A 13488-nucleotide genomic window follows, 5' to 3' on the forward strand; every position below is an offset into this window, starting at 1 on the left:
GAGAGAATCATTGATTGGCTGCCTCCTGCACACCCCTTACTGGGGATCGAACCCACAATCCAGGCATGTCCCCTTGACAGGAATCAAACCTAGGACCCTTCTATCCACAGGCTGAAGCTCTAGCCATTGAGCCAAAACAGCTAGGGTGGGGCATCTTTTTTTAAAAAAATATGTTTTTATTGGTTTTATTACATTTTTGTTAATCCTCACCGAGGATATTTTTTTCATTGAATTTTTAGAGAGTGGAAGGGAGGGAGAGAGACACAGAGAGAGAAACATGGATGTGAGAGAGGCACATCAATTGGTTGCCTCCTGCATTCGCCCTAACCAGGGCCGGGATTGAGCCTGCAACCGGAGTATGTGCCCTTCACCAAAATTGAATCTAAGACCCTTCAATCCGAGGACCAATGCTCTATCCACTGAACCAAACTGGCGCAGGCTCTTTTTATTGATTTTTGAGAAAGAAGGGAGAGGGAGAGATAGAAACATCAATGAAAGAGAAATACTGATCGGCTGTCTCCTGCATGCCCCCCACTGGGGATCAAGTCTGCATCCAGGCATGTACCTTGACTGGAAATCAAACCAGTGCCCTCTTGATTCATGAGTCAATGCCAGCTGGGCCAGAGGAGGGGCATCTTACAGGACAACTGGTCTTGTGTCTTCAACAAGTCAATGTCATGAAGAAAAAATGACTCGCCCTGACTGGGTAGCTCAGTTGGTTAGAGCCTAGTCCTGATATGCAGTTTGATCCCTGGTTAGGGCACATACATGAAACAACCAATGAATGCATAAATAAATGGAATAACAAATCTCTCTCTCTCTCTTTTTCTCTTTCTGCCTTCCCCCTCTCTAAAATTAATTAAAAACAAACAAACAAACAAACTGCTCAAATTAGAGACTTAAGGGACATAACAATCAGATATGATGATGTATGGCCATAAATTGGACAAAACAAACAAAAAGGATATTCGGGGGACATCTGGCTCAGCAGGAAAATGCAATATTTTAAAGATGCATACTTAAAAATGTATGGCAAATAAATATTTAAAAATATACCAAAATTAATTTGTCAGTGATTTGACTTCTTTAAAACTTTATATCTTTTAAAAATTTCACTGACAAGTTCTAAAAAGTCTAGGAATAAACTCCTATATAGCCTTCACTTATATTCACTAGTAGTTAAGATTTTGCGATATATCCTTTATCATACTCTCTCTACTCCTAAACATGTTAGTGTATTAAGAATTTCTTCTATAACCACAATACAATTATCAAATTAAGAGAACTTATTTTTTTTTTCAGTTTTTTATTTTTTTATTTTATTTTTTTTTTATTTTTTTTTAATTAAATCTTTATTGTTCAGATTATTACATTTGTTCCTCTTTTTCCCCACCATAACTCCCCTCCTCCCAGTTCCCGCCCCACCCTCCGCCCTCACTCCCCACCCACTGTCCTCATACATAGGTGCACAATTTTTGTCCAGTCTCTTCCCGCATCTCCCATACCCCTTTCCCCCCCCAAGAATAGTCAGTCCATTCCCTTGCTATGTCCCTGATTCTATTATAATCACCAGTTCATTCTGTTCATCAGATTATTTATTCACTTGATTCTTAGATTCACTTGTTGATAGATGCATGTTTGTTGTTCATAATTTGTATCTTTACCTTTTTCTTCCTCTTCCTCTTCTTAAAGGATACCTTTCAGCATTTCATATAATCCTGGTTTGGTGGTGATGAACTCCTTTAGCTTTTCCTTATCTGTGAAGCTCTTTATCTGACCTTCAATTCTGAATGATAGCTTTGCTGGATAAAGTAATCTTGGTTGTAGGTTCTTGGTATTCATCACTTTGAATATTTCTTGCCACTCCCTTCTGGCCTGCAAAGTTTCTGTTGAGAAATCAGCTGACAGTCGTATGGGTATTCCCTTGTAGGTAACTGAGTTTCTTTCTCTTGCTGTTTTTAAGATTCTCTCTTTATCTTTTGCTCTTGGCATTTTAATTATGATGTGTCTTGGTGTGGTCCTCTTTGGATTCCTTTTGTTTGGGGTTCTCCGCGCTTCTTGGACCTGTAAGTCCATTTCTTTCACCAGGTGGGGGAAGTTTTCTGTCATTATTTCTTCAAATTGGTTTCCAATATCTTGCTCTCTCTCATCTTCTGGCATCCCTATAATTCTGATGTTGGTACGCTTGAAGCTGTCCCAGAGGCTCCTTACACTATCCTCACATTTTTGGATTCTTTTTTCATTTTGCTTTTCCGGTTGGGTGTTTTTTGCTTCCTCCCATTTCAAATCATTGACTTGATTCTTGCGCTCCTCTGGTCTGCTGTCGGGAGTCTGTATAATATTCGTTATTTCAGTCCGTGTATGCTTAATTTCTAGTTGGTTCCCCAATATAGCATCGAGGGTCTCATTAGTTTTCTTGTAGATCTCATTAAGTTTATCGGCGGCTTCTAAACAGTTCTTGAGAGACCTTAAAAGTGTGGTTCTGAACTCTATATCTTCCATTGACAATTTTGTCCTGTTTCTTTGTCTCCACATTTTGTTATGCTTCCTTGGTGCACCCCCTAGTGGTCTTTGTTCGCAGTCTTATAATTAAACCTTGATTGTTGTAGCTAATACCAGGGAGGGTTTGACCTCCAGGCCAGGTGGCTATGAGAATCAGCTGTGTCAGCAGTGAGAGAACTTCTGTCCTCTAGGGAGGTGCTAATCTAGCCTTTGCCTGAGGCTATCTGGCAAATGCCTCTGTGCAGGGCTTGGGCGGGGCGGGGCGCACAGGATCAACAGGGTGGGCCGGAGAGAGCAGTTATGGCGGCTCTCAGTCCTGTCCCCAGGGGCTCTGCCTCTCTGAGTCCCAGCACCCGCTGCAAACCTCGGAGAGAAAGCTGCACTCACTCTGACCGAAGCCAGACAGTCCTGCTTCTCCCGTTTGAGTCTGGGTCCCTAAAGACTCGCCCGGATCTGGAGCTCAGAGTCTGCGACTCCCTCCCGATTGAAAACTCCAACCGCGCCCTCCGCCGCCAGCCGCTCGCGCACTCCGCACCTCAGAATTTGACTTCAGCACTGCGCCTCCTCTGAGTGTCCGTATGCGTTTCTCTTTCCTCCTAGTTGTAGGACTTCCACTCAGCCAGCGTTCCTGTGGTTCTGGGTGATGTCCCTTCCGTCTTTTAGTTTCACTTTTGAAGTGGTTGTTCAAAGCAGCAAACTCCGGAGTTAACCTATGCCGCCATCTTGGTTCTAAGAGAACTTATTGATACTAATACTATTAACTAATATAGTCTATATTCACATTTCTTCAATTTTCCCAATAATGTCCTTTATAGAAAACTTTTGATGTTCTGATGTAGGATCAGCATGACTTTAGCTGTTTTGGGGCTTTATTTTTATAATAATCATTATTATCACAGATTAATAGTTATGCTGATAATATTCTAGAATCTAAGCAGCTTTTATTTCAATCAGTTGGTACATTTATTTTCCAAGAAATATAAATTACATCCAAATCAAAACAAATCTATCTCGATCTCTAAGAATACCAAGTGCAATACAAATAGAAAAGATAAAAGATACTATATGTTAGAAATATTTTTTAATAGCAAAGACAATACCCCAAAAGGCAATGATGACTCAAGAGTTATACTTTAGCTGAGCAAAATTTAAACTGCCCAGTCTCCAAGCATCTAACAAAGATGGCAAGGCTTGGAAATTATCTCAATTTGAAAAAGATTTTATTTAAGATTTCTCTTTCAAACATTTACCTGTAGTACTCGTTCATGAGCAGGATGCTCTTTTAATTCGACCAATCGATCCAGAACTATGAGCTTTACATTGTTGTCACTCTCCTTAATAATTAAATCAATGTAACACTGAGCAGCAGCCTATGTAAAAAGAAATATATTTAAGAACACATACATCTATCTTTAACATAGAATCTGAAAATAAGAAGGAAAACAAATCCCCAAGAAGCCAAAATATATTCACTACTCCCACATTAAAAATTTATGCATTTTTTCCAGAGGAATATATTCTTCTATTCCCTAAATTCTAATAAATATCATTGTTTTTCAAGTTTACAAAAGATTAAAAGCATCAGAAATTAAAAGGAGGAAAAGGGACTGCTATAGGCTACTTATTAACCACCAAAAATTAAGGATTGATATTAAGGAACAAGGGAGAACAAAGCAGGTAAACAATCCCCAAAAGTATAGCTACTAAGCACCTTTTACTTTAGGTCCAACACACTTGCATTATTTTGCAGAAAAATCAAGAATATTAAGATGACCCTGAGTTATGAAAAGCAGAGGAGCAAAACTCCAAGAGTTCCCAATGACCTAGAACAATTTGATCAACAAAATAAATGACAATATAATATTGGATTATAATCCATGCAATAAAATATCCTTACTGACATAAAGAAAGAAAGAAGGAAAGACAGAGGAAGGAGAGGGGCAGCTCTTCCTTGCAGAACTCCAATTAGTGCATGTAAAAGAGGAAAATAGAAAATTACCACTAAAATACCACAGTAATAACTGCTGTAGAAAAGGTCCACTGATGGATGCTAAAATTGGTTGGTGCAAATTTGACAAGAAATAAACCAAATGCACAGTTTCAAAGTATCTTCCCACGATATTACTAATTGTGAAAGAAAAATTCATAATTCAACAGTGGAGAAATCTGGCAGACACCTTAACTGATTGATCAAAGTTAACATTACCATTAATAAGATATATCAACATCATGTATTCCTTTATGATACTTAGACTTCTGTGGTATTCTCCCTCCAAAATGAATAGCCTCACCATAATAATGAGAAAATATGAGACAAACCCAAATTGAGGGATATTTTACAAAATGACTCAATACTCTTCAAAAGTCTCAAGATCGTGAAAAACAAGGACAGGTTGAGGAACTGTAAGGGACTGGAGGAGACTAACATATGACAACTAAGTGTAATGTAGGCCTGGACTGGATCCTGGGAAAGAAAAGTGCATTAGTCTATAATTTAGGTAATAATATTGTTCCAATTGCAATTTCTTGGTTTTGATAATTATACAATCGTTATGTAAGGCATGAACATTATGGAAAGCTGGATGAAAGGTAATGGGAACTTTGTCCTATTTTTGCAACTTCTCTGTAAGTTTTAAATTATTTTAATATAAAAAGTTTTTTAATAATTTAAAGTATTGGTGTATATAGCAGTAAATTCTCCTATTTATACAATCTGGCTTTCTAGAATAATTCATTCTCTGAACATAGTAGGGATTCCTTATATAGTTTTGACACAATAACTAAAGAAGAGAAAGATAATATTCCATTACTGAATATACTTACTGGAACCTTTTATAGAACCCATCATTTAGGATCCAGAATTCATTCTCCCAGATCTAAGTTTCAATGTAAAGTATGGGAGATAGCTTAAAACACCAGAACCATTACCCTGAAACTAGAAATATTGGTATTTTCTGTCTCTCTTTCTCTCCATGTATTTATGTATGAAAACAGGAAGGAAGAAAAGAAGGAAAGTCAGACTACATAAGGAATCAAATAATTTCGTGAAATTTGTAGCTGTTATCTCCATATCATGCAATGCTATGTAACCACATAGTAAACTGCAATGTCACTAAATCGTAAGCGATAAAATAGAGTACCTATAATTTAACTGGCACCAAAATGAATAATCAGTACCTTGATTGCAGTAGGTGCACTGGAGAGAGTCACTAAAGTTCCAGCGGCTTCATATTTTACAGCAGGACTAGATGACTGTAATAAGTTATAGATGCAACGAATAAAACGAGCCCTTTCTGATGGATTAGCATGACACACCTGGAGAAGAAAACATTTAGGTTCCAACTGACTTCATGGACAGTTGATTTCAAATATATTTTTTAAAATAGATGTCAGCTTATGGGATGCTAGTTATCTTAACTTGAAAGCTAAGAATCCTATATAATAAAAGGGTAATATGTAAATTGACCCTAACAGCAGAACGACTGGGAATGACTGGTCACTATGACACACACTGACCACCAGGGGGGAACGCTCAATGCAGGAGCTGCCCCCAGTGGTCAGTGTGCTCCCACAGGAGGAGCTCTGCTCAGCCACAAGCCAGGCTGCCAGCTGCCAGTACAGCGGTGGTGGTGGGAGCCTCTCCCGTCTCCTCAGCAGCGCTAAGGATGTCCAACTGCAGCTTAGGCCTGCTCCCTGCTGGCAAGTGGACATCCCCCGAGGGTTCCCAGGCTGCCAGAGGGATGTCTGACTGCCAGCTTAGGCCCAATCCCCTGCGGGGGGAGGGTGCTAAGCCAGCAGGTGAACATCCCCCGAGGGGTCTCAGACTGCGAAAGGGCACAGGCCGGGCTGAGGGACCCCCTCCACGAGTGCACAAATTTTTGTGCACCAGGTCTCTAGTAGACTTATAAAGACATCTTAAGATGACAACCAACTTGGGATGAGACACTGTGTCTACTACCTATAATAATAAAAGCATAATATGCTAATTAGACCAGACAGCTGAACGACCTTCCGGATATCCTTCAGGACAACCTTCCGGACAAAGCCAGGGCTGCAAGGGCCAAGGCAAGCCACCGCGGCTGTGAGGGCCAAGGCATGCCACTGCTGAGGCAAGCCATAATCGAGGCAAGCCACCGCCAAGGGCCGAGCCCCTTGCGTGAATTTCGTGCATCAAGCCTCAAGTCTATATATATAGAAGCCTAAGAGACTGGCCAACAGGGATCAGGCTGAAACTGGCAGTCTGACATTCCCCAAGAGGTCCTGGATTTCGAGAGGGCACAGGCCAGGCCAAGGGACCCCACCGATGCACAAATACCTGTACTGAGCCTCTAGTTAAAATATATTATCCTAGCAACTAAAGAGCTTTCTAGAAAGACTATTTTATCTTACCTTAAACTGTTCAAGGTTATTTTACCCATCACTGGGTAAAATTTATAAGTCTTACCTTATAAATTAGCTCAACAATAACCAACTGAAGAATGTCTCCAAATGTCTGAACCTGATCAATACAAGTACTTAGGTAATCCAAAGCTCGATCCTAAAAAAATAAGAATATATTTATCAAACTCCACCTCATTCAATAAAAGGACTTAACGCAACTTAAAAAAACATACACAACTAAATAGAAAACAAATGAGGAAATCAGGGCAAAGAAAAATTAACTAATGACAAAAAAAATAAAGTTAACATATAAATATAAGCCATAAAGTCAAATATATGTTTTAGAAATGGGTCACAAATCTGGGGTCTGAATTTTCTTGTAGTTAAACCAAGGAGAAAAATACTATGTATTCAGGGTATATGATTCAGGGATTTATACAATCAAAAGAAACCAGTTGCTTTGGAGTATAGTTCTTCCTATTTCTGAGATCAAGAAGAAAAATCTCATCAATTCTCATATACCAAACACTGATATAGAGAACTATGGCCTCAACAACATATCTACAGTAAAAGTATCAACAAATTTTATTGAACTATTTCTGATTACATCCCTTCATGTAGGTAACACCAAAAACACATCACTAAAACCAACTCTACATGAGGACGAAACATTGTGACCTAAATAAGTAGTTTTCTTATAGTTTTATTTATAAAGATAAAACAGCAGCATCTAAATTTCAGAGGAGTGAATAGACTCTATATTTTTCAATCTTCATGCGTATTTCTCACATTTTGATAAATACTGGATAACAAAAATTCTAAGATTAGATGCCACCAAGATGTGCAAACTCACTGCTAGCCACCAGCAGATCCATATACTTTAACCACCAGCTGAGCTGGATGTAGAGTTGATATTCACTCATGAAACTTGAAGTCTATAAGAACACACATCTACACTGAAAGCACCCCTGCTTTCACGGACATGGCTCAGGGTGGATCTTATACAAAGCTACTGTTTTTCTTTGTTAAACAATTTTAGATCTATACCAAGAGAAGGAAAAACAGACATCAAAACCCCAAAGTAGAAGGCTATAGAATATGGCCATAATTTCAATCTGGAAAACCTGTAAAGTGGTTGTTATTAAATGTTTACTTTGAAAAAGAATATATATAAACAATATTCCAGAGAAGGGTTAAGAAAAACCACTGTATTTTTATACAAATTAAATTCAAAAATCTAAAAAATATCAAAATCAAAATATACAAATCACATACTATAAACAAAATTACTGTCTAAAAACTGGATTAGGCCTATGTAATACATTTTTTAAAATATGTTTTTATTGATTTCAGAGAGAGAGAGAGGGAGAGGGAGAGAGAGAGAGAAACGTCAATGATGAGACAGAATCATTAATGGGCTGCCTCCTGCCCACCCTTACTGGGGATTGAGCCCACAACCCAGGCATGTGCCCTAACTAGGGAATAGAATTGTGATCTGGTTCATGTGTCAACACTCAACCACTGAACCATACCAGCTGGACTGTAATACTCTTTTTTAAAATCCCCACCCTAGAATATTTTTTCACTGATTTTTAGAGAGTGGAAGAGAGGGAAAGACAGAGAAAAATATCAATGTGAGAGAAACACATCGATTGGATGCCTCCTGCATGCACCCCGACCAAGGCCCCCGGCCGGGATGGAGCCTGCAACTGAGGTACGTGCCCTTGACTGGAATTGAACCTGGGACACTGGCTTATTAAAAGCTATTACCTAACTTCAAGAATTATTCACTCACAACCATTTTTGTTACATTGATACCCCTCTCCACTTCCTCTCCTCCCATATTATTTTGAAGCAAATCCCAGACCACTTATCATCTCTTTTGTAAATAGAGGGTGTCCTCAAACAGGCTAGGCTGGGCTGTAATACTTTTAATTCTCATTTAAGTATAGTCATAAAAGTTATTTTTTTTTTAAAGTACTTACCTGATCTGCATGAATTAGCATCATAAATGCATTCCTTTTGCAACTTGCATCCTTCTCATTCACGAGAAAATCATGTATCAGTTCAGGAGCATCAGGTATAAGATGTTCAAAATTTCTTGAAATAAAACAAGTAATATCCATGTTTAATAAAATCCTATTTTGTTATTTTATTTTATAACTCTATGAACACTGCCAAAATTAATCTTTATCAAACTTTATAACAGTATCAATTGTTTTGTGTTTTAAAACTTTAAATCAATTAGAAAATTGTGTGTAGGAATCACAAGCTTACATCTTCATCTATTAAGTTATCAAATTATACTTTTATAGTTCAGTACAGAAAAAGCTAATTTACTCAGCATGCTATCTAACAACTGACTATCTCAAGTAATTGCCTTTCATATACTTTAGGAATAAAATACCAATGCTCATGATGACATCCTCAAGGTACTTAAAGATCATTCTTAAAGAATTATCAGAGAAAAAAAGCATCCCTTGAATTTTACTAGTTATACACTATATTTATTAGCCAATTTACTTACTCATTTCTAATTTTGGAAATTTTTAAGTATTTCTAACAGAATAATAACTGGCTTATTAAAAGCTATTACCTAACTTCAAGAATTATTCATTCACAACCATTTTTGTTACATCAATACCCCTCTCCTCCCATATTATTTTGAAGTAAATCCCAGACCATTTATCATTTCTTTTGTAAATAGAGGGTGTCAAAAATGTACACACACATTGAATAATTAGAAAGGCAGTATTTATTAAAATACATTTCATTTTCAAAGTGTAATAGAATCAGCTGTTAAAGTGTATATATATTTTTTGGAATACCCTGGTATGTTTTCTAAAATTGAGAATTCCTGCTTTATAAAACTAATCATAATACCCTTATCAGACCTTAAAAATTTAACAATTCCTTAATATCATCATATAGCTAGTGTTCAAATTTCCAATTGTCTTAATGGCATAATTTTTGTGCATGTACTAGTAGTTTAAATACTGAAATCTGTGTAGTCTGTATGGTAGCTTTCATGAAACTCTAGGTTATTAACCACAATACCACTTTCCCTAACAGAAAACAAAATCTAGCATAACAGTAAAAGAACTGTAAAATTACATAATAATCAACTATTAAAGTACAAAGATATTTATAAAAATTACATCCTACTTCTAATGGATTGACTTCTAATGGATTGACACCAGTGATTATAAAAACCAAGCATTCTAGCTTCATCTAACTCAGCAGTTCTCAACCTGTGGGTCGCGACCCCTTTGGCGGGCAAACGACCCTTTCACAGGGGTCGCCCAAGACCATCCTGCATATCAGATATTTACATTACGATTCATAACAGTAGCAACATTACAGTTATGAAGTAGCAACGAAAATAATTTTATGGTTGGGTCACAAGATGAGGAACTGTATTTTAAGGGCCAGAAGGCTGAGAACCACTGATCTAACTGGTTCTTTGAAAGTTTTTAAAGTTCAAAATCTTCAGCTTTCTAGTAAGAGGAATTAGTTGAGAATTGCAATCCTTCCTTAAAAGGTTCCCTCCTTAAGGCCTCTAAGGAAGGGTAAAAAGACCCACATTCCACAAAAAGAGAATTCTAAAACAGTCAAAACTCAAAACAAAGCCTTTAGGAGCTAAATTAATAAATTAAGTGGGCTGGAGTAACACAACTGAGAATGACAGGCATTGTTATAAACTGGAAAGTGTACAACCTGTTTAAAAGGGGGCTACTTATCACTGAATTCAGCAGATTGTTGTCATGCAGAAACTAAGACCCAGTGTTGCCAGATCTTTTGGCTTTTCATGTTGACAACTTAATGATAATTAAGGGAAAAAATCTTGTTTAGGCCAAATGAAACACATATGCAAGCTACATACAATCTGTAAGAAACCACTTTGGAACCTCTAATGTAAAAGAATAAACACCTCACAGATTTAGGCCAAAGGAGTATCTTATTTACCTATAGATAGTATAGATGGCCAAAACAGCATTTCTTCTAACATAGCTGTGACGATGCTCCAAACAAGCACGAATAGCTGGCATTAAAGGTTCTAACAATTCTGCTTCTTTCAATTTGCAAAGAAAACGAAGAGTGGATCCTCGAATAAATTCATTAGGATGCTGAAGATCCTGATATAAAAATTTAAATAGAAAGTGTTGAGTTCCAGAATTAAAAAATAATATATTAATGCAAATTTTCCAACGAAAAAAATCAGTAAGTGGGTTTGAGAAAGACCTAGATTATCACATCATTTTCATCAGATTCCTGTTAATGAAAGCAATTTTTATTTGTCACATCAATTATCTTATACTAGAGGCCCAGTGCATGAATTTGTGCATGGGTGGGGTCCCTCCCAGCTGATCAGGGCTGTCTTGCCCAGTCCTGATCGGGCCAATCAGCCAGGGGAGGGACCGGAGGAGGTTGGCTGGCCAGGGGAGGTTGGCTGTGGGAGCAAGCGCACTGACCACCAGGGGGCAGCTCCTGCTTTAAGCATCTGCCCCCTGGTGGTCAGTGCGTGTCACAGCTATTAGCCAGTCATCAGGTCATAACGGTTGGTTAGGCTTTTATATATACAGATTCTGTGTTACTGTTTTTATTAACAACACATAAAAATGCATAGGAAATGTCTGGAAAAAGTAACAATAAAACTTTTTACTGTAATTCCTTATAACTTCAGTTCCTACAAGTAAAATAAAGCCCTTTCCACCAGTTTTACAATTATCTAAAATCAAAGCAATATTCACAGATAATTATGGTTTAGTTTACCTTTCTATATGCATCACATACAAGGATCATTTCATGTAAAAGTCTCCCATCTGGAGTGGTTTTAGGAACAATTTCCCAAAACACCAGAAGTAATTTTTTGATGGTGTGATCCTGAAGAGGTAGCACAAAACGAATGATGGTCATCAGAAGTCCAGGAAGCTTTTCACCATTCAGAATCATGATGATGACTTTCTTCAAAGCTTCAGTCTTTGACTTCACATCTCCTTTTTCTGATTTAAAAATTTTTAAATAAAACATAATTATTTCAACAGAAAATTTCTTAGATAATTTCAAAAGCAATTAACAAAGTAAAATCATTTTCTCACTTTATCAGCAGCAACGATAATAAAGGCACAAACCCAAATAACAAGGGACCTCAATCTGGTCATGCCACAAACAAGCTGTATGACTTTCCACAGGTGATTTATCTGTGATTCTTCACATATAATATGAAGGCACTGGATTATATCTCTGGTCCCTAACCAATGGAATTAATGCAGAGACCATAAATGTATAGGTATAGTAAATAATGTATGTCTCAAACATGCAAGCAGCTATATTTCAAAATGTAAATATGTGCCATTAAGAGCATCTGAATTCAAAGTAGTTTTTAGTCCGTATATATTTTCTCAACCAACGTTACAACCATTATTGAGGGAAGGAGTGATCACTGACATGTTTTCAACATTAGGAGATCCTCAAAAACTCAAAAAGATTGGGAACTAAAGACTAGATTAATCCCAAGATTCCACCATATTCCTACAGACTATAAAACTTTAGAATCTTTAAGGAATTACGTAAAAATTGGAAAAATTTAAATTGGACTAGATTAGCCCTAACCGGTTTGGCTCAGTGGATAGAGCGTAGGCCTGCAGACTGAAAGGTCCCAGGTTCGATTCCGGTCAAGGGCATGTAACTTGGTTGTGGGCACAACCCCAGGAGGGGGTGTGCAGGAGGCAGCTGATCGATGTTTCTCTCTCATCGCTGTTTCAAATTCTCTATCCCTCTCCCTTCCTCTCTGTAAAAAATCAATAAAATATATTTTTTAAAAAATAAATTGTACTAGATTAGTAGCCACTGTTTAGAATTAAGGATAACACATTTAAGATAAGGTGCTAGTTTATTGTTACTTAGTCTAAAAAATATGCACTATAAAGTATTTTATGTAAAACCATCTATAACTTTACAGCATTATCTTTGAATACTAAAGAATTTATGGTACATCTTTTGGATCCAAAATTCAAAGGGCAGAAATATAAGAGACAAGCACAATGCTACAACTGTTTTGATCATAAAAAATAAACAAGTATCTAGAAGGACAGAGGGAAGACAAAGGTACTTAATAATCTTAGAGTTAACATGAGCAAAAAACAAAAAATAAATTTCTAATACTTAGAGCAAAGTGGCTACTACATAAAGAGTTCTTTGCTGTTTCCAAAGAGACAGCAACTACAGTTGGTATAGAGTTATAGAAAGGATTTATTTAATCTTTGGAAGAATTGTACTAGGCGAAACAAAAGTTCATTCTAGCCCCCAAAGGCTAAGTATCTATTCCTGGCTTGGTATGATATTTTAACATGTTGCAGAACAGAGAATATCCTCAGATATTTGAACTGAAAACAAAGTGAGGGTTATTAACATATTTATCCCATAAGGGTCAGTATTTTTGTTTAAAACTGACTAAATTCTCATACATCTCTCCCTGCTTCAGAGTGTTATATCTCCTGCCATATATTAATAAAAATTGGCATGTGCCATGTCAAGTCAAGAAATAAATGTTGAAGGATGGAGTGCTAATCTGGGCAAACTTTGAGTTGTTAAATCTGTGAAAAG

General features: G+C 37.1%; 1 protein-coding gene across 2 annotated transcripts in view; it reads right to left on the reverse strand.

Moving 5' to 3' along the window:
• The window catches only part of COPB1 (COPI coat complex subunit beta 1), a 34838-nt gene that overhangs the window by 18773 nt on the left and 2577 nt on the right, over window positions 1-13488 (reverse strand). For both annotated transcript variants that reach the window (XM_036325496.1, XM_036325495.1), the window contains exons 3-8: window positions 11656-11885; window positions 10849-11018; window positions 8868-8982; window positions 6947-7039; window positions 5680-5817; window positions 3753-3872 (exon numbers count right to left, since the gene is read on the reverse strand). In XM_036325496.1, the coding sequence (XP_036181389.1) occupies window positions 3753-3872; window positions 5680-5817; window positions 6947-7039; window positions 8868-8982; window positions 10849-11018; window positions 11656-11885 (866 nt within the window). The remainder of the gene's footprint in view (window positions 1-3752; window positions 3873-5679; window positions 5818-6946; window positions 7040-8867; window positions 8983-10848; window positions 11019-11655; window positions 11886-13488) is intronic.

Source organism: Myotis myotis, unplaced genomic scaffold (assembly GCF_014108235.1).
Source record: "Myotis myotis isolate mMyoMyo1 unplaced genomic scaffold, mMyoMyo1.p scaffold_m19_p_10, whole genome shotgun sequence".
Lineage (NCBI taxonomy): Eukaryota > Metazoa > Chordata > Mammalia > Chiroptera > Vespertilionidae > Myotis > Myotis myotis.